The 24,046-nt window shown below is 51.3% G+C and overlaps 1 protein-coding gene across 4 annotated transcripts in view; it reads left to right on the forward strand.

Annotated features, from left to right (window-relative positions):
- Nucleotides 1-24,046, forward strand: part of TRAPPC9 (trafficking protein particle complex subunit 9) — a 383,632-nt gene that overhangs the window by 62,137 nt on the left and 297,449 nt on the right. For all 4 annotated transcript variants that reach the window (XM_040261742.1, XM_040261741.1, XM_040261743.1 and 1 more), the window contains 2 exons: nucleotides 12,788-12,914; nucleotides 18,358-18,503. In XM_040261742.1, coding sequence (XP_040117676.1) covers nucleotides 12,788-12,914; nucleotides 18,358-18,503 — 273 coding nt within the window. The remainder of the gene's footprint in view (nucleotides 1-12,787; nucleotides 12,915-18,357; nucleotides 18,504-24,046) is intronic.

Below are 24,046 nucleotides of genomic sequence, written 5' to 3' on the forward strand. Positions count from 1 at the left end.
TGCAGGTTTTAAACTGGGGAAATGTCCAGTTTTCTGTCTTGAGGATTGTATGTGTCGTCCATGGGGTAGTTGAGCGGCCTTGGACAAGATGCTGGTGTCCCTGGCCTGGACCGCTCTGTGTGTAGAATGGGGATAGTACAGCCTTGTGTCCTCAAGGGGCACAGTGCAGAGAGACGTCTGGGTCAGGGTCCTTAGGTTGAGGCAGACCTGGGTTTGCCTCCTGTGTCTTCTACTGATTGAATGTAACCTTTGACAATTTACTTACATTACTAAGTAATGTAAGTAATTACATTACATTACTTTCAATTATAAGATTAAGAAGATAATGTCTGTTTAGCTGGAGGATTATCGGAAATAATGTGTAGCAGCCACTTGGCATCCTGCCTGCAGTAGTAGAAGCTCGATAAACATTAGCCTTGTCCCTTACTTCACCTACTTGAGAAGTCAATGTTTCTCCCCATAAGGCTGTACCGCTCTTTCCAGCTTAAAGAGCTTTGGGTGGATCTTATCAGGAGTTTTAGCAGCAGAGTAACCTGTTAAAGGTATAAAGAGAGAATTTCTCTGCAGGATTTTCATAGCTAGATGGAGACGGATGGGGGAACCTTTATCTTTGGCCGTGTTACATAGGGGGTTTGATGCTGTGCCAAGGCTGGGGTGTTGGATGGTGCCCATGTGTGCTCCTAGCTGATGACCGAGCCTGGCCGGCTGTGGCCCCTGCACACTGGCGAGTCTGTGTTCCCCTCCAGTGACCCGGTGTCCGCGGCTCTCTTACGTGTCGGTCATGCTTCATGCATGTAGGGGGATAACGTTAGTGGCACTCAGGAAGGTACAGAGGTCAAGGGGCCTATTGATCCTGAATCTCAAGGCTTTGCTGTCAGTCTGCATAACCCCTCTCCCCAGGGGGAGAAAGGACAGATCTGTGGGTGAGGGGAGGAGGATGGTCTTTGTCGTGCTGTAGATGGATTCAGAGGAAGTAAGACGACTGCCGAGAGGGAATTCCCTGGCGATCCAGTGGGTAGGACTCGATGTTTTCGCTGCCATGGTCCAGGTTCGATCCCTGGCTGGGGAACTAAGATCCCGCAAACCGGACTGGGGAAGGATGCTTGGCTCTGGCTGGGCTTTCTCGCTCGTGGAGAGGAGCCTGGATGGGTGGGCGTGGCAGCAGAGGGAGCGGCAGGAGCCGAAGCAGCTCCGCACCTGCTCTCAGGCTGACTTCATTCACCTCTAAGGCAGGAACAATTCAAGGATGGATTGAGACCCTCCATACCCAGCAGAGTGTCTGCGCTATTGGAAGGCAGTCGTATCAACTCCTTCCTTATTGCTTAGCTCAGTCTCCCTTTGTTCAAATGTGGATTTTGGCCATCTGATGCGAAAAGCTGACTGATTGGAGAAGAACCTGATGCTGGGAAAGATTGAGGGTGGGAGGACAGGGGATGACAGAGGGTGAGATGGTTGGATGGCCTCACCGACTCGATGGACATGAGTCTGAGCAAACTTCAGGAGATGGTGAAGGACAGGGAAGCCTGGCGTGCTGCAGTCCATGGGGTCACGATGAGTCGGGCACGACTCAGTGACTCAGCAACTAGTGAGACGGGTTCCAGTGTCAGCAGCAGCACCCTGTGTTTGGCGGCTGACCGCGTGTCTGGTGCTCACCGCTCCTCCCGGGACTGCTGAGGAAATGGGCGCACTCCCGGCCAGCAGGAGGCGGGGCAGAGGAGGTCCCGAGCTGGGTGCGTGAGGCTCCGGCCCACACTCCCTCTCCGACTGCTCCCGCACCTCCGGTCACCTAGTCCTCAGTCTGAGCTCTCAGTTCTGCTTTCCAGGCGGCGGCGTCCTCACCTTCTCGTGATCCGGTGCTCATATGTTGCAATCCCGCACTCCCAAAGCTCAATTGATTCATTTTCTCACTCTCTCAGCCAGTGTTTGTTTGTTTTTAAGTGTCTGCCTCTTCTATCTTTGCTCAATTTCAGCACCTTCTGGGTGCAGACACGATGACCAGGAGTTACCCTAACACAGATTTCTTGGTCCTGAGAGTGTGTGGCAGTTGTGTGCACCTTCTGTATTCTGTGCCCTTATGGGTGGGAGTTCCCCTAATCCTCACAGTTTCCCACAGGGGTAGCTGCTGGGCTTGGGCTTATTTTACAGTGAGGAAATGGACACATAGGAGGTGAGCTCATCCACGGCCATGCCTCCGTGAAGGCGCCCCATCTGCCCTGATCTCGGAAACTCACAGGGTTGGGCCTGGTTCATACCCGCATGGGAGGAAGTGGGCTAATATGCCTGAGGGCTGCTTGCTGTGTGGTATTTGGAGAAACTGGGGTTTGGACCCTGGCTGTGGGCTCTGAAGTCCATGCTCTTGTTTTGTTGGCCTCAACTGTCACCTCTTGCCTGAGTGTGCCGGGTGACTGATGACCTTGTTGAAGGTGACCCATAAGAGCCTGCATGGGGGGTGTCAGAGACCACACTTCTGGTTTGTCTCTGCACCGAGGCCATCTCCGAGCTCAGAAGCAGTTGTCATTTGCTTGAAAGACAAGGATGGGATGAGATAGGAAATGTCAGACTCAACTTATTCAGTTTCTCCTTCATTTTATCACCAGCTCATTGCTCTGCTGCTCAGCCCCAGGAAAATGCATGAGAAGATTTCCATTGCCAGCGTCAGTGTGGGTTGGGCCTTGGCCTGGGAAAAGCCTCTCCCTGCGGCTTCATCCTGACTGGATGGACCCTGAGGCCCACTTCCCTGTGTCCTGGGGCTGAGGGAGGGCAAGGAAGCAGAGGAGTTAGGTGTCTTGCAGACATTCCTGGTGGAGTGTTCCCATTCCTTCATTTCTCTCGTTTTCCCCTTCCCGTCTCTGCCATCAGCTCCGCGTCAGCTCTCTGCTGCAGAGCGGACAGTGGGGTGGCCCTCAGCATCCGGGACTAGGGGCCTCCTGCACTGTGGTGGATCGGACACATTAGGAGTGTCTGCAGAGCGAAGTCTTTCATTATGTTGTACCTGTGATCATATGTCATAAAATCCAAAAGATTTTTTTCTTTTTTTAGTTTCAGTGCTGGGATGCAGAAGTGCGATTGTTTCACACACTTCCTTGGGGAAGAAACTGCAGCAGCTGGAAAAGAAACTTTCAGCTTAAAAACACTGTGAAGTTAACGTTCCCCCAAAAGTGATTATTTAAGTTACGAAAAACAAGGTCTTTAAAAACTAGAAATGACAAAGTGGATCAATGAATGCGTACATTTGAAAGGGTCTGTGAAGATTTGTGGTGAGGCTTTGAAAGTTAAGCTCTCGGCGTTCTTGTTTTCAATCTAACGTTTTGCTCCTGGTTTCACAAGTTGCACATCCGCTGCTGACCTCTGAGCTTCAGTTTCCAAGTGAAGGCTGGTGTGTCCTTCGAATGGCGTGGGAGCCTCCGTTGCGTCAGTCCTCTCCCTTGAGGGTGTTGCCGTTTTCTTACTCTCGGAGGCTTGAAGCTTGTTGGAGTCCTCCTCATGTCGTTCCATCTCTCCTCTGTCCTGTGTGTTGCCTGGATGCGTTCCTTAGCTGTTCTAAATGCTTGACGTTTTCTCCCATGGGATTCCTCTTCCCCCTTCCACCATCATTTCCCTGGTCCAGACTTTTATTTTTTTAAAATTTCTAATGTTTATTTGTTTATTTCTTTTATACCTCTTATTGTTTGGCCTGTACTTTAAGTCAGTTTTTTAAAAATTGAAATATCATTGATTTACAGTGTTGTGCTAATTTCTGCTGTATAGCAAAGTGACTCAGTTGTACATAGACATACATTTAAAAAAATATTCTTTTCCATCATGATTTATCATAGGGTGTTGATTATAGTTTTCTGTGCTTTGTAGTAGGACCTTATTGTTTCTCCAATCTCTGTATAAAAGCTAGACTCTCAACACCTGTTTCTTGGATTGGCTCCTAACATCGTGTCCTGTTCTTACTCTGCTCTTGATCCACTCTTCGCACTGAAGCCAGAATTATCTCCTTGAAATGCAAACTAAATCACATCCTTCTCTTCCTTAAGAACCTGCAGTGACTGCCCATCCTCTGCTTAGTAAAGGCCAGCTCCATCTCAAGGATACTCAGGGTTTGAACTCAAGCCATCTTTTCAGCCTAATTCTATTTATGTTATCTGTATTTCATATATTTTGGACCTTTAAAATCATTTTTTTCCATGTTCTTTTATGGTAGCTTGCACAGTCCTTGTACTTTTCCTGTTTCCAATGTTATTAAGAGAGTAATAATTCCTTCCTCTTCACCTCTTTATTACTTTACCTGATTCTCAATTAAGCGCACTGTTTCATTATGTCCTGAGATTAATTTCATCACTTGGTTCCCTCACTAGATTACTGGCTCCTTGGGGATCAGACCAGGTCTTGCTTACTCACCTTTCATCATTTTGGACAATGTTTTTTTACCAGGAAGATAGTCGATAAATGCGGAACTGAATTAATTTAATGTTCAGTTCAGTCGCTCAGTCGTGTCCAACTGTTTGCGACCCCATGAATCGCAGCACACCAGGCCTCCCTGTCCATTACCAACTCCCGGAGTTCATTCAGATTCACGTCCATCGAGTCCGTGATGCCATCCAGCCATCTCATCCTCGGTCGTCCCCTTCTCCTCCTGCCCCCAATCCCTCCCAGCATCAAAGTCTTTTCCAATGACTCCTTTCCCAAATTATTTCTTTGTATGTATTCACTGAGACCCCACCAGGCATTGAGGGAGGCTGAGGATTTAGGAGATCTCGTGGTCCTTGAAGGTGAGGGGATCCAGCCGAGCACTTTAAGGGAGGGCTTTTCCGTTCATAGGGCAGAGAGTTGGTCTTTGTTAAAGGAACGTTGAATGAAATATGAAGTAGTTTTAGAAGAAAGGGAGATGGCTGAGCGTCTGATGGCAGCTGATGACAAGTGAGAGCCTGCTGGGGAAGTAGAAGGCACTCTGACCCAGATTAAGACCTGTCTAAGCTTCAGTTTGCTCATCCGTGAAGCCGGGAGAGCAGTGGCTCTCCTCCATGAGGTGCTGGGATGATTTAATGATGTAGCGCGTGCGGGCTGCTGGCGCAGTGCCTGGTGGACGGGGAGTCCTCATTCAGTGTCGCTTGCTGTGCTGCTGTGGTTTCCGAGCATTTCCGAGGGCGGCAGTGGCGCTGGGAAGGGCTGTCGATGTCCGTATAGAAACCGCCTCTGTCAGGGCAGGGACCCTCAACATGCCTTCCTCCACTGACGTTTTAGGGCGCTGTGTTCTTCACTGCTAGGGAATGTCGATGAACGGGTGCTGACTTTCATTCACAAAGCTCTCTGAAAACTCAATTTTAAGTAGTTTTGGGGTTTTTTTGGCCACGCTGTGCGTCAGGAGAGATTTTGGTTCCCCTATCAGGGATCAAACCCATGCTTCCTGCATTATGATCACAGAGTCTTAACCACTAGACGCCAGGGAAGTCCCAGAATAACTTTTACTATACAAATAGTATATGCTTCTTTTAGAAGTCTTGAAAGATATAAACAGAAAGGAAAAATTGTATATAACCCTACATGGGCAAATACACACACCATTGATATTTTATGTATTTCTTTTGTATTGTTTTCTATTTTTTCAAAAATATTGTTTGAATCCCGACTCTCTGCATATCATATTTTTCATGCTGCAGATTCTTTATAAATGCCGTTTTTAATGATTGCCTATGTTTGCATTATGTTTCTGCACCATAGCTTATCTAACCATTACCTCATAATTGGCTGTGTAGTTTCTTGCTAATCATTTATTGAGTCTCGATTCTTAAGATCATCTTCTCTTCTGGGAGTTATATTGAGATCTCTAGAGATATTTACACAGTTTCTAGGTAGTGTTTTAAATGGCTGGTTATGTAACAAGTTGATGGCTTCACATCATGGCCTTTCGTTTTGGTAGAACATGTCTATAAACAAGGGAAAATATTTAGTTGAATGATTGCTTCTCAGGGCCTGCAACCCGTCACCACATAAATTAACTGAAAAGCAAGTAGAAAGTGCCACTGACGGGGAGCAGTTAGTGGCTCAGCGCAGGGTGATCTGAGTCAGTCCGCCTCACGTCACGGAGAGGCTTGTTTTCCCGGTACACGACAGGACTTACTCTGTAGCTGCTGGTTTGGCAGATCGTTCATCTTTGTAGTGGTGGCACATGGCTCTCGCAGCCTTTGTGGTTGGACCATTGTGCTTCCTGGATGTGTCTGTGGAGTGAGGGAAAGCCAAGTTCATTTTTCTTGCTTGTAAGACGCTTCACTGGCTGGATATTATGTTTCATGATACCTGTGTGTTCTCTGTAATGTCACTTACTGAGGCTGTCTGGGTGGGCTGTCTTTCTTTGCATCAGAAGACCCCTGGCCCTCTCTCATCCCGTGTTTGCCTCATGCTCAGTGACCCTGACCTCCACCTGGACTCTGCAGCCCTTCCGCTTGGTCCCAGGCTTGAATCCCGCATCTTCTGCAGCTCCTATATCCTCTCTGACATCAAATCCCTTTTACTCTAAGTCATAGATAATAAATAGATTAATTAGATTGTGGCATCCTTGGTCGTGTCTAAACATCTCTATCTCTAGGACCTTTAACTGCCCGGCACACAATGTTACCGTTTTTTCATTGATTTTAAAAAATTGTGGGAAGATAAGCAGAAGATTTGCTATTCTGTCTTTGTTTAATATTTGCTTTTGTTTATTTATTGATTTGGCTGCACCGAGTCTTCACTGCCGCATGCAGGATCCCCAGTTGCGGCCTGTGGAATCTGGTTCCCAGCCAGGGAATGAACCTGTGCCCCCTGCATTGGGAGCATGGAGTCTCAGCTGGTAGGCCCCCAGGGAAGTCCCTGAGTGTACGGTTCATTGGCGTTGAGGGCATTCATTGTGTTGCTCAGTCATCACCACTCTCTACTTCTGGAACTTTTCTTTTTTTATCAAACAGTAGCCCTGGACCCACTAAACAATATTTCTGATCCCTGCTACCAGCTCCTGGTAGCCCCTACTCTGCTGTCCGTCTATGGATTTGACCGTTCTAGGTACCTTCTGTAAGTGGAATCATAGTGTACTTTTCTTTTTGGGACTGGCTTATTTTCCTCATCGTGTTGTCCTTAAGGTGCCTCTTTGCTGGAGCACAGATTGGAGTGTTCCTCCTGTATAAGGCTGAGTCACGTTCCATTTTATGTACGTAGCACACTTTGTTTATTCATCCATTGACAGACCTTTGGGTTGTTTCTGCTTCCGGGCAGTTGTGAACAGTGCTGCTGTGAGCATGGTGTACAGGTGTCCGCCTGAGTCCTTTCTTCTGGGTGGATCCCATAGAAACTCAGTGCTCAGCTGTTTGAGGGGCCCCACACTGTTGTCCGCAGTGGCTGCTTCGTTTTACATCCCACCGGCAGTGCCCGAGGGTCCTACGGTGGTCTTCGGCATCACTCCATCATGTTTATGACCCAAAGGGACGGCAAGTAATGCCCAGAGTCATCGTTAAGGGTGTTTTCTGAGTGAATGGAGAGAAGCTGTGATGTTAGCCTGTTAGCACCACCTTGCGTGGGTGTCAGAGTGTGGTGGGCGGGGGCTGGGGGTCAGGTGATCACCTGGCCACGGTGGGAGGGGGGTGAAGCGCTTGGTGATCGTTGCTGCTGAGGAAGCTGGCAGGCCACCTCTGGGTCTGTGGCTGCTTCTGAGTCAGCACAGCAAAGACGACAGAGCTGGCGCCACATGGAGGCCCTGGCATCGATCCTGGAAGCGTCGTTCAGACAGTTTCAGGTCACGTCTGTGCTTTTCCTCTGTATTCTCCCCTCTCCCCCACCTTCCTTCATCAGTTTTCTTAGTTCAGATTTGGAAGAAAAGATACATTAGCTTGGCCAAAAAAATTTTCCATAACATCTTACTGATTTTCTGTATTATGGAAGAACCAGAACGAACTTTGTGGCCAATCCAATACTTCTTTCTCTTCTCTACCTGTTTATAGTATCATGACTGACCTACTGCACACACAGCTGTCTCAGATTATTACTTAGGAGAGACCAGAACAGTCAAGGTGTGAAGTCACGATGTGCTGGGTTTCATGTCGGTGTTGAGTCCTGCAATGGCAAATGGCCAGTGGCCAGAAGTCTTGATGATAGTATTTTCTACTCCTGTAAGGAACAGTCTGGTTAGGTGATAACTAGGCTTTTATTAAAAATGTCCTATTTGTATGATTTCTTCAGTTTCTCGGATGGAAAAAGCTCTCAAGTGTCTCAGGTGTTCCAGTTTGGGCGAAGTGATCATTGGATGTTCTGGTTGGAACTGAGCAAGACCCACTGATGCTGCTGCATGTTGGCGTCCGCTCCAGACTCATGTTGCACTCCTGACTCCCAGGGTGGTGGTGTTGTCGGGGGCAGTCTTTGGGAGTGACTGGTTTAGGTTAGGTCAAGGGGGGGCCCTTCCTCCCTCTGTGCCCACGCACCTGAGGAAAGGCCAGGTGAGGTCACAGTGAGAAGTGGACATCTGCAAGCCAGGAACTGGCACCTTGATCTCGGGCCTCCTAGTGTCCAGAACTGTGAGAAGTAAATGTTTACTGTTCAAGTTAGGATCGATGGTGCTTTGTGACGGCAGCCAGTGTAGGCTAAGATGGTTGATTTTTAGTGACATTCATTAAGGACTCGTCACGTCCCAGTGGCCCTGTCGTTAGGAGGATTGATCCCAGGCTTCCTCCCAGCTTGGCATGTGGAACAGAGGTGAGCAGCCACCGTGGCCTTGACTTTCTGTGTTTGGTTCGGTAACACTGGGTCTCTGTCATCAGGCCTGATCTGTGGGGACAGGAAGACTCAGCCAACTGGGGTTGAATCTCAAATCTGTTCCTGTCTGTATGACCTGGAGCAAATCATTTCACTGCATCAAGCTCATTAAATATTTTACCATGAAAGAATTTCAACATAGTAGTATAAAGCACAATAAAATGAATTCCCATGTAACAGTCACCCAGATTCTAAAGTATCAAGATTTTTATATATTTACTTCATCTCTGGGCTTCCCTGGTGGCTCAGCTGGTAAAGAATCTGCTCACAATGCAGGAGACCTGTGTTCGATCCCTGGGTTGGGAAGATCCCTGGAGAAGGGATGGCTACCCACTCCAGTATTCTGGCCTGGAGAATTCCATGGACTGTATGGTCCATGGGGTCACAAAGAGACACAACTGAGCGACTTTCACTTTCTTCATCTCTGACTTTTCCTATTTGTTGAATTATTTTAAAGAAAAATCCCAGAGGCATCATTCCATTTCACACCTTCGTGCTTTAGTATGCATTGCTAAAAAAAACCCGGACATTTTCTAATAGAATCACAATGTTAATATTATACCCCAGTATTAATGATTATTTTTGATAGTATTTAACACCAATCCACAATCGAATTTCCTAGACTGACCCTGAGTTCATTTTGATCACCTTTCAAAAGGAGATGATGATGCCCAGACCCTCCCTCCAGGGCAGGAACTTTGTGGGAGGGTGTTGCACGCCTGTTTTGGATGGAGAGGCTTTGGAGTTCTGCTGTAAACCCCGGGGCCTCACCTCTGAGGGGCCTAGGGTGGGATCTGGCCCAAAGCACGTGCTCAGTGCGTGGACTCGTCCTAATGACGCAGGTGTTTCCTAGTGCTTTGTGCTAAGGACAGCGCTGGCCCCGTGGACCGTGCCGTGCACGTGCAGGCCGCCTGCAGCGGATCTGCAGAGCTTGCTCTGTCCGCTTCCATCCTGAGGGTTTCTACGTTTCTTCCCCTGGACACGAAGCCTCCTTTTCTGCCCAGCAACCGTGTGTTCATCCTCTGTAGTCAGTTGTGAAGTTTCTACAGCAGATGTCACGTGTCTCTGAGGAACCCTGTGTCCCCCCATTGCAGACTCACATGAAGCTGTGTGACGGTCCATGCTCCTGGAAGCCAGCCCTGTTCTCCCTGTGGCAGGCGTGTTGCCTTACCAGTGCGGATCACTTCTGGAAGAGTTAGCTGGAAAGCAGCTCATGAGTTGGTTGTGTCCCTGTAGCCCCTGTTGTGCTCCAGAGGCAGGTGGCTGCCCGTCTGTCATCTCTAGAGAACAGTTAGGATTTCCCGTGATGGAGGAGAAGGCAAACACATGTGGCTGGAGTCATGGGCTCGGCTGGAGAGCAGGGGTCTGTTGAGACCGAGGGAAATAAGTGAGCATGTGTTTACTCTTTACCTGGCTTCCACAGCCGGCCTGATACCCCCCACGTGGGAAATCCTGCCCGGGAGAAGTGCCCAAAAGGAGAGGCTAAGACAGACAGGGGAGGTTCCCAGCCAGAGACCCTGCAGTGAGGCCCATGGCTGTGCATGTCCCCACCGTGTCTGTCCTGTTAACTGCAGCCGGCCAGCAGGACGGCTCGGTACCATTCCTCCTCGGGTAACTTTGCAGGAGGCATTGAGCGTCACTCACAGGTTCATCTCTGTCTTCATTTCAGCAGGGCTTACTGGGAGAGCATAGCTCCACGTAATCAGGTGCCTAACCCATGAGTGCTCTGCCCAACATAATGCAAGTTAGGTCACTTAAGTGCTCTCAGTGGGAGCCCTTTGGGAGATTTTGTTGTTGTTCAGTTGCCAAGTCATGTCCAACTCTTTGCGACCCCATGGACTGCAGCAGGCCAGGCTTCCCTGTCCTTCACTCCCTCCCAGAGTTTGCTCAGACTCACGTCCATCGAGTCTGTGATGCCATCCAACTGTCTCATCCTGTCGCCCCCTTCTCCTCCTGCCCTCAGTCTTTCCCAGCATCAAGGTCTTTTCCAGTGAGTTGGCTTTTTACATCGAGTGGCCAAAGTGCTGGAGCTTCAGCTTCAGCATCAGTGCCCTCCAGTGAATATTCAGGACTGATTTCCTTTAGGATTGACCGGTTGGATCTCCTTGCAGTCCAAGGGACTCTCAAGAGTCTTCTGCAACACCACTGTTCAAAAGCATTAGTTCTTCGGGGCTCAGCCTTCTTTATGGTCCCACTCTCACGTACGTACATGACTACTGGAAAAACCATAGCTTTGACTACATGGACTTTTGTTGGTAAAATGATGTCTCTGCTTTTCAATATGCTGTCTTGGGAGATTTACGGCCTGTAAACGGAAGATGATCTGATTGTTTAAAGAATTTTGTTTGTGCTGCAGATTGGCATTACTGTATTATATGCAGACTGATTCTGGTTGCTTTCCTGTCTTCCTGCTCCCTAAGGAATGACGCTTAGATTCAGAAAACCCCTTAACCCACTAATGCACATGCCTGAGAACTGGGCTGTCCCCGTCTGGCCGTTGTTTTGTACAGTCTCTGGTCCGGGAGTTTGTGGCTTCCCTGTGTGGCCTCGCATGCTCCATGCCAGCCTCCCGTGCCCACAGGCCCCGTGACGTGGTGACAGTATCAGTGTCCCTCCGCACACAGCCTTGCGTCCACCAGCCTCTGTTTGTAATCCGTTATCTCGTTTCCCTCTTGGTCATTCTGTAGATGGCAGGACAGGGCTCCCGCTCAGGTGGTCACCCCACAGACGGGGAGGAACCAGACCGAGTCCTGGAACCCAGCCTCACTGCCCAGCCCGAATCCCCTCCCCTGTGCTGTGCTCCCCTGTTCCCCCCGAGTCCTCCGCCCTCCCTGCCAGCTGGGACAGGAAGCAGGCGGGCGTGGACCTCTGATCCTGATGCCTTCGCTCTTCTAAACAGTGCGGGAGTGAGGATGCCACAGGCTGAGGAGCAAACACGGGATTTTTTTTTAAAATATAATTTTATTTATGTATTTCTTTATTTTTGGCTCTTCTGAGTCTTTGTTGCTGCTCAAGCTTTTCTCTAGTTGTGGCGAGTGGGGGCTGCTCTCTGGTTGCTGTGTGCAGGCTTCTCTTTGCGGTGGCTTCTCTTGTGGCAGAACAGGGCTCTCGGGCTGTGGGCTCAGTAGTGGCAGTGCCCAGGCTATGGAGCACAGGCTCAGGAGTTGCGGTGCACAGGCTCAGTTGCTCTGAGGCATGTGGCATCTTCCCAATCCAGAAATCAAGCCCGTGTCGCCTGAATTGGCAAGCAGACTCTTTACCACGGAGCCACCAGGGAAGTCCCAAACTTGGGATTCTTGACATGGCCTTTCACTTCATTTGGGCTCAGTTTTCTCATTTGCAAAATGGGCACAGCGATGCCTGCCTTCCCGAATTACGATGGGTTTTTCAGCAGGAAGCACTCTTGAGCTCCGGGGTATCACAGAGTCTGTGAGCTTGTGTCTAGAGCCCCTTGTGGGTGACAAGCAAACTTTTGCTATTACCTACATCCTCCCCTCGTCCCTGCTAGCTTATCTCACAAAGCTTTACTTTTAAATAAAAATATTGATTTGTAATTATTTGCTTAAATATCTGTTATATAGATGGACTGTGAACTCCTTGGGGACAGGCCCTGGCATTTTGCTTGGTACCTAGTAATTGCTGGAAAAATATTTGTTAAGTAATAAAATGTACCAATTCTCTAGTCCTGCCTGCCCGCCCATCGACTTTCTTGAAATTTGATAAGGTTTTATTCTCTCAGAAAATGAAATCTCCTAGGAGATGGTAGTTTAATTTCCTTTTTATCCACAGACCCTTATGTGGGGCAGCCACCAGTGATTATTTAAACAAATTGAATGAAGCTTCTGGATTCTTTTTGTCTCCTGTGGTCACTGCCCCTTTATTTCTGTCAGAAGATTGGACTTATTTGACTGTCAAGTATTGGGTTAAGAATGTTATTTTTGCTCAAAAAAATAGAGCAAAAACAAATCACCCTCCCCTTCTTTTTCTTTGGTTTAGGTAACCTTTATTTTTATTTTCTCATCAGAAAAAAAGGATGTGACACAGAGCCTGGAGAACTATACCTCCAAGTGTCCCGGGACCATGGAACTCCTCACCCTCCCAGACGGGCTCACGCTGCCCCCAGTGCCCTTCACCAAGCTGCCCATCGTCAGGTAGGACAAGCTGGCCGGGGCACGGGAGGCGGGCTCGCTCCTGGCGCCTGCTTTCTTCTGAGCAGGGATGTAGATCTGCAGCAGGGTTCCCGTTTGTGGCTGCCTGTGTATTTGGTCCGTCGCCTCGTGAAGTCTCAGCTGCCGCCTGTGAAGCGTGTTTCGTGGATGAGAGTCAGACCAGAGCCATGACAGAACGGCGATCGCCCCGTGCCTTTCCACCGGCAGAGCCGCTCCAGCCTGTGTCTGCCTGGTTCCGCAGCCAAGCCGTGGCCTCTCTGCGTGATGGAGACAGACTGGGCCTCGTGGCGCCTGGCCGTGTCTGGTGGACTGTGCACCCCTGCACACCGGCCCGGGAGCGCCTCCACTCCCTTGCTTTGCGGGGCGCACAGGACTGTCCGTGGCTGCTCTGTCTCCCAGCTGGCTGCAAGCCCTTCCTTGTTCCCGTGGACCCCCAGCCCCATACACCCTCGTGGAAACACTGAGCAGGCCGATTGTATGGCAGGTTTCATTTCTGTGCTCAGCTCTGCCTCCTGCTCACAGGGCCTTTCCCTCCCTTGCTCTGGCTGGCGGCATTCAGTCATCTTCCAAGATTTAGTTTAAAGATTATCTCTTCTGTAAAACCTTTTCCCTGAGCCCCCCAGATAGAAATAATTACACCTTCTGGATAATTACCAATTGTTTCAGTGGCAAAGAGTAGAAAATCTAGTAGTAGATAGCAAATAAGAGGTTATTTTTTTTATTTATTAAAAAGTTGGAAACAGGTGGCTTCTCTGTAATGCTGTCTTACATCATGATGACCAAACGGCTGCTGCAGCTCCAGATGACACATCTACATCCAGGATAGGATAAAGGAAGAAGGGCCAGGGCCAGGGCACCTATCTTTTGTTTACTAGCATAGCAAAAATGATCTTGACAGGCTCACAAGTGGACTTCTGCCCCAGTCTTCTTGACCAGGAGTGCATCTCCTGGCCACTGCTGGTTGTAAGAGAGGTCGAGGACATAGGGTTTGACTCTCCCCATCTCTGTAATGCAGGTGGGGAAGGGAGAAGGGGGCAGAGTGGTGCTGGGTTAGCCGGCCAGGAGCATCTTCCACGTCTTCCTTCCCTTTCATTTATGGAGTGTGATTATACACCTTTGCTCTGTCTGCGAGCTCCTGGAGAGACCTTTGTTTTGCAGCCCTTAGGTGCTCGTGTGTGTTGAGCAAATGAACAGATCCAGCCATCAGGATTCTTCGTAAGCAGTCCTCAGAACATCTGACCCAGATTGTCTTAGGCAAAGAGGGGTTTATGGCACATATACCTACAGAATCCAGGAGAGGGCTTCAGGCAGGGCTGGAGCCAGGCGTCAGACAGTCTCACCAGCACCTGCCTCTCTCCCCTCTCAGCTCTACCCTCTGCAGCCAGGCTTTAGTCTCAGGTTCTTGGTAGCGTCAGGCTGGCAGCGGTGGCTCCCTGTCCTGTGGTGGCTGGGAGAAGAGAAGGTGCTACCTGTGGAAGGAAGATAAAGCTTCCTTCTCCTGGGAGCCTCCACTGACGCCCCTGCTCTCTGGCACTTCTGCTGGGTCATGGGCTCAGCTCTGAGTCCCTGCCCCAGTCCTGCATTGGCCGTTTCCTGCCAGAGCCCTGCTTCCCTTGGATGGAGTTGGAGTTAAGATCTGGGTGCTGTGTGTGCGCCTCACTGTCGGGTTGCTGCTGCTCCCAATGGACAGAGCTAGGCGGCATCTATTTATAGACACACATTACTCACTGCATGTTCACGCCCATGGCTATTCCTGCGTGTTTCTGTGTACTGGAAACAGATCATACTGATACCTAAAGCTCCAATTCCACCCAGCACCTTAGGGGTCCCTCTAGTATCTGTAAGTCCTTCTCAGACCAGGGGAACCTGTCTCCCATTCTCCTCAATCTGGTTGCTCATTTGGTCAGTTCTCCTACTGGTTACCATGGCTACCGTGTTGCCCTCCCTCCCCACGGGGAGCTCTGCCCCAGCCCCGTGGGCCCCATCACCCAACTTGGGCAGCTTTGACCATTGCCCATCTGTGCAGAGATAGCCAGGAGGTTCTCAGGTATGTCTCCCCTGTAAATAAGGTTGAGGAATTGAAAACCGAGAGCAAAGGTAAGCGGATTTGTCCCATGGCTTTCTTACCAACATATTTTCTGTCACTTTCCTAGTGAGTGTCCTCTGCTTTGGATCGTCCTTATTAGCCACAGTATCCTGAGGTATCAGCTTTTAAAATGCCAAACGTTTCTAAACGGAATCCCTAAAAATAATTCTTGTTCTGGAAACGTCATCCCTGGACTTCTGCTTTACTGTTGGCAGCTCCATAGACCAAACACAGTGTTATTAGTTTCACAGCAGTTTATGCTGAATGAGTTATGCTTTAGGTCAGGTACCTTGAGTGACTTTTTCTGGGTACATATTTATGGGCAGACATTTGATGCTGGACTTTGAGTTATGAACGAATGCCATGGCTGGCTTGTTGGGTTTCTTTTCTGTCTGACCATGCCCTCAGAATCCCTCTGCAGTCTTTAAAAGCCTTTTATGTGATCTGAGGTTTCTGTGCTTGAGTCGATGATTACTAGGATGACAGGTGACACCTCGTTTTTAGGCGGTGATAGTGGCACCGAGTAGAAAGCTATTTGTGCTGCGAGGAGATGCTGTCGTTTTATTGATGAGCGCGCACAGACATGAGTCGATGCTGCCGGTCCAGAGTTCAGCAGGTTGCTCGCAGCATCGCTGGGTCCGGTGCTTCATTCCCGTGCCTCTGCCCACGGGTGTTGTCCTTTGTGCAGGGGCTCGGCCTTCTGTGCCTGTAAACGCGTGCTGTTTTAGGGAGGGAAGAGAAGGGCTTTTGTGCACCTGCTGTGTGTCAGGTGCTGTCACAGGCACTTTGTTTTTTTGTTTAGTCGTTCAGTCATGTCCAGCTCTTTGCAACCCCATGGACTGTAGCCCACCAGGCTCCTCTTGTCTGTGGGATTTCCCAGGCAAGAATACTGGAGTGAGTTGCCATGCATATCAACCCAGTTTTCACAGTGAAGGTTTGAAGGTCTCTGCTTTAGACCACTCCCTCTTCTCTGCCCGAGTTTGGAATCAGCAGAAAGAAACATCTGTCTCAGGTGGACGGTGGAGCCCGTGCCCAGTGTGACTCAGGGCTGCCCAGATGTTCCCCAGGCTCTGGCAGAGCCCTGGGGCCGGCCCCATCCCGTCGCGCCGAGAGCCAGGCAGAATCCGTGCTCTCGCTCGGCAGGCAGGCCGCAGGAGAAGGGCCTGGGCGGCGCACATGCTGGTTCTCCTGCCAGATCTGCCCTCTCCCTTAGGAGGAGTGAGGGGAGGGCGAGATCGGGACCCTACCCTAGGCTGTCCCTCCTCCACGAAGCACGGAGCTGGGGAGAGGGGCACGTCCATGGACCTCCTGGACGGCGTCCTCAGGTACTGATCATCTTGCCTATTTCGAGTGTGAGAGGGTTGAGGCCCAGGGGTGAAGCCCTCCTTGCTGTTGCCCAGCTGGTGGACCCTTCACTGTGTTCAGGTCTGCGGCTGTTGCAGGTGCGTCTCCCCCGGGCTGGATGCAGTGGGCGTGAGACGCTCATCGGTTGCCAGCGTGAGGACTTGCCGCCTCACCCAGCGCAGCACAGCCGGGTCCTTTGTGCACAGAGGGCTGGGATTTGCCGTTGTTGTGATAAACTGCTTAGCCCTGAGGATACAGCTTTGAAAGATTTGGAAGCTGAGTTGGAAATCCAGCTTTTGGGAGCTTATTCATTCAACATTCACTGAGAGGTCCGCATTGGCGTGTTGCACCAGCGCTGGACTTGAGACAAATGAGGCCCTGGGTGCCCCGTCCTCGGAAAGCTCACGGCCAAACAAACAGAAAACTGAGCGATTCTGATCCTGTACGAGAAAAGCATGCTAAAGGGGCTTGCACAGGCAAGGAGGCAGAGAAAGTGCAGGACAGAGTCCTTTCTTGAGCCGTGGCAGGTGAGCACTGTCTCTGCCTCGGGTCATGGTGGGAACAGGTGAGCATCACATGTGTGACCCGGCCCTCCCCAGGGCCAGGCTCAGGAGCCATCAGTGATGGCCGGGAGCGGTGGGGGTGCTCATGTGCAGGACGGGGTCGCAGTGGAGGCCGGGAGAGCTGAGAAAGGCGTGATGTCATGGATTCCCTGAGGCGGTCTCTAGTTTATAGACACACATACACAGACATATATATGTAGTCAGCACAGATTAGCCTGTGCCGTGCCAGAAACACAGCCCCTAGAGTCTCAGAGAGATCAGCCCTCAGCACGGCCCAGGTTGACGTCTCCTTCACGTGGTGTCCGATGCAGATCGGGCAGGTAGCTTTCCAGGGTGGCTGACCTCCCCGAGGTCACTCAGTGATCGGGCGCATCTGTCTGCTCCGTGTCCAGCTCCCAGGACTGCCTTGAGGAGGAGGCGGGGCGCCGCTGGGGGTGCTTTGTCTCTGAGGGACCCGCACAGCTTCCCCTCCCGACCCTCCAGCCTTTCCTCCTGCAGAGGGGCTGTGGGTGGGAGGGGCTCAGTGGCCCCCAACCTTCCGACCCACCCTCTGCCCCTCACCGTGCCTTCAGTCTCACTCCAGGCCCTGACCGCTGTCTCGCCCCGCTGTCCCTCCCAAGGGTGGTCACAGTGCCGGAGCTGAAGGACATGCTGTGTCCGGCTGGCCCGTTTCCAGCTGGCCCGTTTCCAGCTGTGGGGGTTGGTCAGCATGCTTCCTCTCCCGTGTCAGTTTCCTCATTGAGGACTTGGAGGTGATGGTGATAGCACCACAGCTCGAGACGGGATGAGGTTTAGTTGGGATGGCGCGTGGGCAGCAGTGGGCACAGGCCTGAGGTCTGGCTCTGTGGACTGTGGGCCTTCAGTCCAGGCTGACTGGCATCAGTAGCAGACATCCACAGCTGGAAAAGCGGCTTAGTGAGGCGCAGACCGTGCAAATGTAGAACCAGACGCGCAGGTAAACAGAGGCGATGGGGATGCTGCCCTTCGCCTGTGGCTCCTCCAGATGGCCCGGGTCTGTACCTCTGTTTGCTGTGGGCCTGCCCATCAGGAAGGAGGGAACCAGCTTCTGCAGAGTGGTGGGCATGGTGCCCACCGCGCCTCCCCGAATCCCTAGTGGTTCATGTTATAGCCCAGGAGCCTGAGTGCAGGGAAGGCAGGCCTGCGGCTGGCGGGTGCCGCCGTCCCAATGGAGCAGGCCGAGGGGCAGGCTCTGTCTGCCCACAGACGTCCTCTCTCCTGGGACTGTCTGGTGGGTGGGGGGCGAGTTGTGCTGCCTTCTCTGCCTTGTCCTGCAAAGCTGAGTGCTTTTCCTCCCCTCAGTTTATCTGCTGTTTGATTTATTGTCCGTATAACACCAGATATTTGGTCGTATTTACGCTGAAACCAAGCTAACAAGGCAGTTGAAGTATTTTTGTTCCCTTTGAAACAACAGGCGTGTGAAACTGCTGAACCTTCCCGCCAGCCTCCGGCCGCAGAAGATGAAGAGCTTGCTGGGCCAAAACGTGTCGGCCAAGAGCCCCTTCATCTACTCCCCGATCATCGCCCACAGCCGTGGGGAGGAGCGTAGCAAGAAGATAGGTAGGCTGGGCCGCCGAGCTTCCGGGCCGTGTTCAGCCGCCTGACACCCGGAGGCTTGTCTGGACTTGAGATCGCGAGACTTGACGTGGTTCATGTGAGCCTGTGGGATATGCCCTCACTCAGGTGTATTCCATTTGCTGGCTTTGTCTGACTGCTGCCTATAGGTCTGCCTTTTTAGTATCTACTTCATAAAAGGAGGTTTTGTGAAAGTTCTAGAAACCAGAAGACTTCTGTTATTCGAGACTTAGGTCAATTACACAGGAGAGGTACTTGGAGACCAGGGTGATTTTCCAAGCCTGGAGTGACTTCTGAATCATCCAAGGAGATTAAAGGTCATCCTTGTTCAGAACTGAATGGGCATAAGGGTGTCCCATCACTGTCCTGTTTGAAGGCTGGCAGTGCTCGTTTTGTGTCTCGCTGGTGATCATCGCCTCTCCTGAGAGGCACCAGGCCTCAGCAGGGCTCTGTGACATTGTGTCTTGGGGGTGGGCGGGGTGGGACCACTCATTGCTGAGGATCCCTCATGGGCTTCTCTGTGCGCTCAGCCCCCTGCCACGTCCCAGGACACGGCCCCCTCGCTTTCCTGTCCCCGTGGCCCCCAGAGCTCCCCTGTGCCACCCCGTGCCTCCGTGTCCTCCCCCAAGCTGGCCGTGCCTCAGGCCTCATTCCTCGCTGCTCCCCCTCCTTGGACCCCGCGCTCTTGGGGATTGTGGGGCCTGTGAGTCACAGTGACAAAGCTGCAGGGCTGAGAGGCGGGTCACTGGTTGGTCGTTGCTGACTCTGTCTGAGATGTTTCAGTGGAAGACTTGCAAAGCTTGTGCAACTCAGTGCTGGCTTCTCCTCTATCTTCCTTTTTTCCTCCTTTTGTTTTTACACGCCTGGCGTAAGAGAAGGCATCCTGGCCTCTCGAGGCTCTTCTCCCCAGGGTGCAGCAGTCCGAGTGCACTCAGCCACCACCCACACCCGGAGCTGACCCCGCCTGCCGCACGCTGTCTGCCTTTCCGCTCACCTCCTCCCACCTGTCCGCCCCTGCTCCGCGGCCCCAGCCACACGACCACTTGCTGCTTTTTGAACGTGACCTCTTGCTCCAGTCTCAGGGCTCTGCTCTGGGTGAATGACCGACTGCAGCAGTCTCCTGGCTCTTACGGGAGCAGGGCCTCACCCAGCAGGCACTTGTGATGACGTTCTAGTTCTAGTCTGTGATTCTGAGAGACAGCCCTGGCCTCCTGACTGCTCCTCTGCTCTGGAGAAGATGCCAGAGAGGCTGGGAGCAGGGGGTGGGTGGACCTCGTGGTTGAGCAGTGGTGGAACTGGTTCTGGGCGTCTCCAGCCCATGCCAGCGAGCAGTGCTTGTCTGCCAGGGGACGCCTCCTTTGATCTCTTAGAGGTGGGGGGCTTGGGTCCTGTTTGCATCGGAGTCTCAGGGGTCTCTTGATGGTGGGCAGGCCACCTTCCGGGCCCCTTCCCCCAGGTGGATCTGGGCCCGTCATTGCAGAGTTAACAAGGTTTGTCTCCTGGACGTTGTAGGAGTCTGGCTGCTCTTTTTGGGTCTGGTTCAGTTCAGTTCAGTCACGCAGGCGTGTCCAACTCTTTGTGACCCCATGGCCTGCAGTATGCCAGGCTTCCCTGTCCATCACCAACTCCCAGAGCCTACTCAAACTCACGTCCATCAAGTCAGTCATGCCATCCAACGATCTTAGCCTCTGTCGTCCCCTTCTCCTGCCTTCCGTCTTTCCCAGCATCCGGGTCTTTTCTAATGAGTCAGTTCTTCACATTAGGTGGCCAAAGTATTGGCGTTTCAGCTTCAGTATCAGTCCTTCCAATGAATATTCAGGACTGATTTCCTTTAGGATGGACTGGTTGGATCTCCTTGCAGTCCAAGGGACTCTCAAGAATCTTCTCTAACACCACAGTTCAAAAGCATCATTCTTCGGCACTCAGCTTTCTTGATGATCCATCTCTCACGTCCATACATGACCACTGGAAAAACCATAGCCTTGACTAGATGGACCTTTGTTGACAAAATAATGTCTCTGCTTTTTAATATGCTGTCTAGGTTGCTCATAACTTTTCTTCCAAGGAGCAAGCCTCTTTTAATTTCATGGCTGCAGTCACCATCTGCAGTGATTTTGGAGCCAAAGAAAATAAAGTCTCTCACTGTTTCCGCTGTTTCCCCATCTATTTGCCATGAAGTGATGGGCCAGATGCCATGATCATAGTTTTCGGAATGTTGAGTTTTAAGCCAGACTTTTCACTCTCCTCTTTCACTTTCATCAAGAGGCTCTTCAGTTCCTCTTTGCTTTCTGCCGTAAGGGTGGGGCCATCTGTATATCTGAGGTTATTGATATTGGGTCTCATTAGGGTTGATGGTAAGTTTTCTCCTTAAAGGACGTTTTAGGAAACTTTCACCCATTTTGTGTACAGAAGCTTTTAGAGGTGATCTGGGGGACTGGAGACATGAGACTCCTTCTCAGGACCAGCAGCATGATCTGTGGGGCCTCATGCAGAAGGAAAACGTGGGGCCCCTTTGTTCAAACATTAGGAAGACTTTGGAGACAGAGAAGGCCCTGAACAGAATGCGGGTCCCCCTGAGTCGGGTGCCATATGGCTGCAAGGTCCCAACCCTTGAAGCTGGTGTTTCCTCTTCTTTCCTCTCTAATCTTTAGAAACTGCTGAGGCTTCCTTTTATGAAAAGAGTACTCTGTACTTGCTGCAGAGGGTTTTTACTTCATCCAGTGATGCAGGTATCGTGTTCCCAATTTATTGATAAGAAAATTAAGACTGAGTGAATGTAAATTGCTGCCCTAGGTCAGGAAGGAAGTTAAGTGGCAGAGCTCAGGCTTTGTCCATGGTTTATGACTCAAAGCCCAGAGATATTTCCCTTTATCTTTTTTTTTGGGCCACACTGCGTGGCTTATGGGATCTCAGTTCCCTGACCAGGGAGTGAACCCACACCCCTGGCAGTGGAACTGTGGAGTCTTAACCAGTGGACTGCCAGGGAATTCCCAGGGACTTTTTTCCTCGAAGACAGTGAGAAGTTACTCTGAGCTGGGGATAAATTCAGTGGATGATGCAGGATTTTTTTCCGAGATGTAACAGAAACTTCAGCCAAAATGAATGTCATTTGTTGGAGACCCATGGGTAGGAAAGTGTAATTTATATTCCGTGGCTTCTAATATCTTTCTGGCAATAGACTCAGCAGCAAGTACCTGCCTGCAGGTTTGAGGAATCACATGTCTTTAACCCAGAATCCCCATGTCTATAAATGAATCTCTGTGTGTAATTGGGAGGAGTTATCATAGCGAGAACACAGAGTATTAGAGGGGAAGAAACGCTGGGGGCCGCTCCTGGGACCATTTTCTGCACTAACGTGGAGTAATTTACCAGTCTTTCTGTCTAAACTCCACGCGCGGTGATGGCTGCGCACATCCTGAGTGTGAGCAGAGAGGTGAAGGGTTTTGTGCCAGGACTTGGCGTGGCTGGGCTTCGTGCCAAGGTCGGCAGCTGCCTGGGAGGATGGACAGGCGGGAACTGTCCCATGACCTCCCCGGGCTGCAGTTGCGCTCTCTGCGGGGAGGGGACTCTAGAAGCCCACTGCATGGGCTCCTCAGGGGTCGAGGGAGATGCTAACACAATGGTACCTGGTGCTGTTCACGCAAGGCTCTGAGCAGCGTCATGTGCGCTGTCCAAGGTGCTGGGGGGACAGTGAGAAATCAGGAGTGCCCCCTGCCAGATGGGTCCAGCCAGCGTGGTGGAAAGAGATGAGCTTGTCGACAGAAGCCCCCGAAAGACGCTGTTAGTCCCTAAGACCTGCCTGGGGGCCGTGTAGCTCTGTGGGGGGGCCTGAGACAGGGCTGTGTAATAGCCTCCAGTGCTGGTCCTTTCCAAGGTTTCTGGGACAGACTGTGGAGGAAGGGCCCCACCGTGCCCTCTGGCACGCCAAGACCCAGGAAGGAGATGACCTGTTGTCAGACATTAATAACTGTTCCTGTAATAAAGATTTATCCTAGGTTTACCTTTAGCGACTCTGACTGTGCAAGTATAAACGATTACTTTCAGCACCCTAGGAAAATGAATTTTAAAAGGATGGTCATTTGACCATGACAGAGAAGACAAACAGCTCCTTCACTATCAGGCAGCAACCTGTTAAAACAAATGGCGTTTTCCTCGGCTGTGAGGAAGGGCTGGGTGCTGACCACTGAGGCAGTGATGTGCTTGGGGTGCTGGTGAAGGCGGGCTGGGAGCCCTGTGCCCTGCAGCAGAAGTTCTCAGCCTGAGGCGGGTGAGGAGAGCTGAGTTTCTGGAGCCAGGGGGGAACAGCAGCCAAGGCTTGGGGGCCAGGCAGACGGGAGGTGGGCCCGGCGGCCTCATTTGTCAGGCCGTGAATGATGGATGGTTCAACCTACCATGTCCTTGTTGGTGAATGAGGATGATCTGTGCCCTGCTGACCACTGCACCGTGTTGTTAAGACTGCGTACAGGCACCTGCTTGCGCAAGCATTTTAAGAGCCAGCTCACCTGGTGGGCTGCTTCTTCATTGCGTGCAGTTTCAGCATGCCACAGGCTTGGTGCAGCCTGTCTTAGTCTCTGTGCGAGGGCCTGGTGCAAAGTGTTTGGGGGAAAATGGTGTCTTTATGAAAGCCTATGAAGCTGAAGAATGCTGTTCAGTAAATCTTCGTGTCTGCTCTAGGAGAAGCCCTTTATCCACCACTGTCCATTCTAGACACTTCTCTGAGCTCAGAGACCTGGCTTGAATCCCTGCCACACCACTTCCTGGCTTTGTGATTCCCAGCACATTTGTTAACCTGCTTGGACCTTGGTGCCTGCCTTGTAACAGTGGGATTGTGGTACCTCCCTCACCAGGTCATGATGTGGAGTCAGAGACAGCCTTCCAGAGGCTGGACAGTGGCTCCTGCCCTGCACCTCGCTTGGTTCTCAAGTCCCTTCTGAATTGCCCAGTGGAGTATCTCAAGGGAGGAGAGGGCAGTGGAGCGGGGGTGGGGACTGCACAACAGATGGCCACTGACTTTGTGGCTTAAAGAACACAAATGTATTTTTCTCACTGTTTGCGTCACGAGTGCAGCCTGTATTAGCGTGGGCCTCTGCTCAGGGTTGCAGGCTGAGATCCCGGTCTCAGCTGGGGCTGTGTTCTCATCGGGAGGCTCGACTAGGCAGGGTCTGTTTCTCACCTCCCTTGGGTTCTTGGTTCCTTGGGATTGTGGGGCTGAGATCCCCGTCCACTGCTGGGTGTCACCTGGACCACTTTCAGCTCATCGTGGCTGCTCTCAGACCCTGGCCACCTGGCCTCCTCCACACACCTGCTCACGCGTTGAGTCTTCTCACTCAGGGTGAGCAGGTTCCCTTCCAGGGCTCTTTGGAGAAGACCAGGTCCTCCTGGGATAATCTCCCTTGGGTTAACTCAAAGCCCACTGCTTTGAAGGCTTGGGGGCCCTCATCACATATGAAAACCTCCTCCCTCTTTGTTACAGAACATAACCGATCCTTGTGTTCACAGTTGGGAAAGAGGATTACACAGCATATATA

Source organism: Oryx dammah, unplaced genomic scaffold, assembly GCF_014754425.2.
Source record: "Oryx dammah isolate SB20612 unplaced genomic scaffold, SCBI_Odam_1.1 HiC_scaffold_19, whole genome shotgun sequence".
NCBI lineage: Eukaryota > Metazoa > Chordata > Mammalia > Artiodactyla > Bovidae > Oryx > Oryx dammah.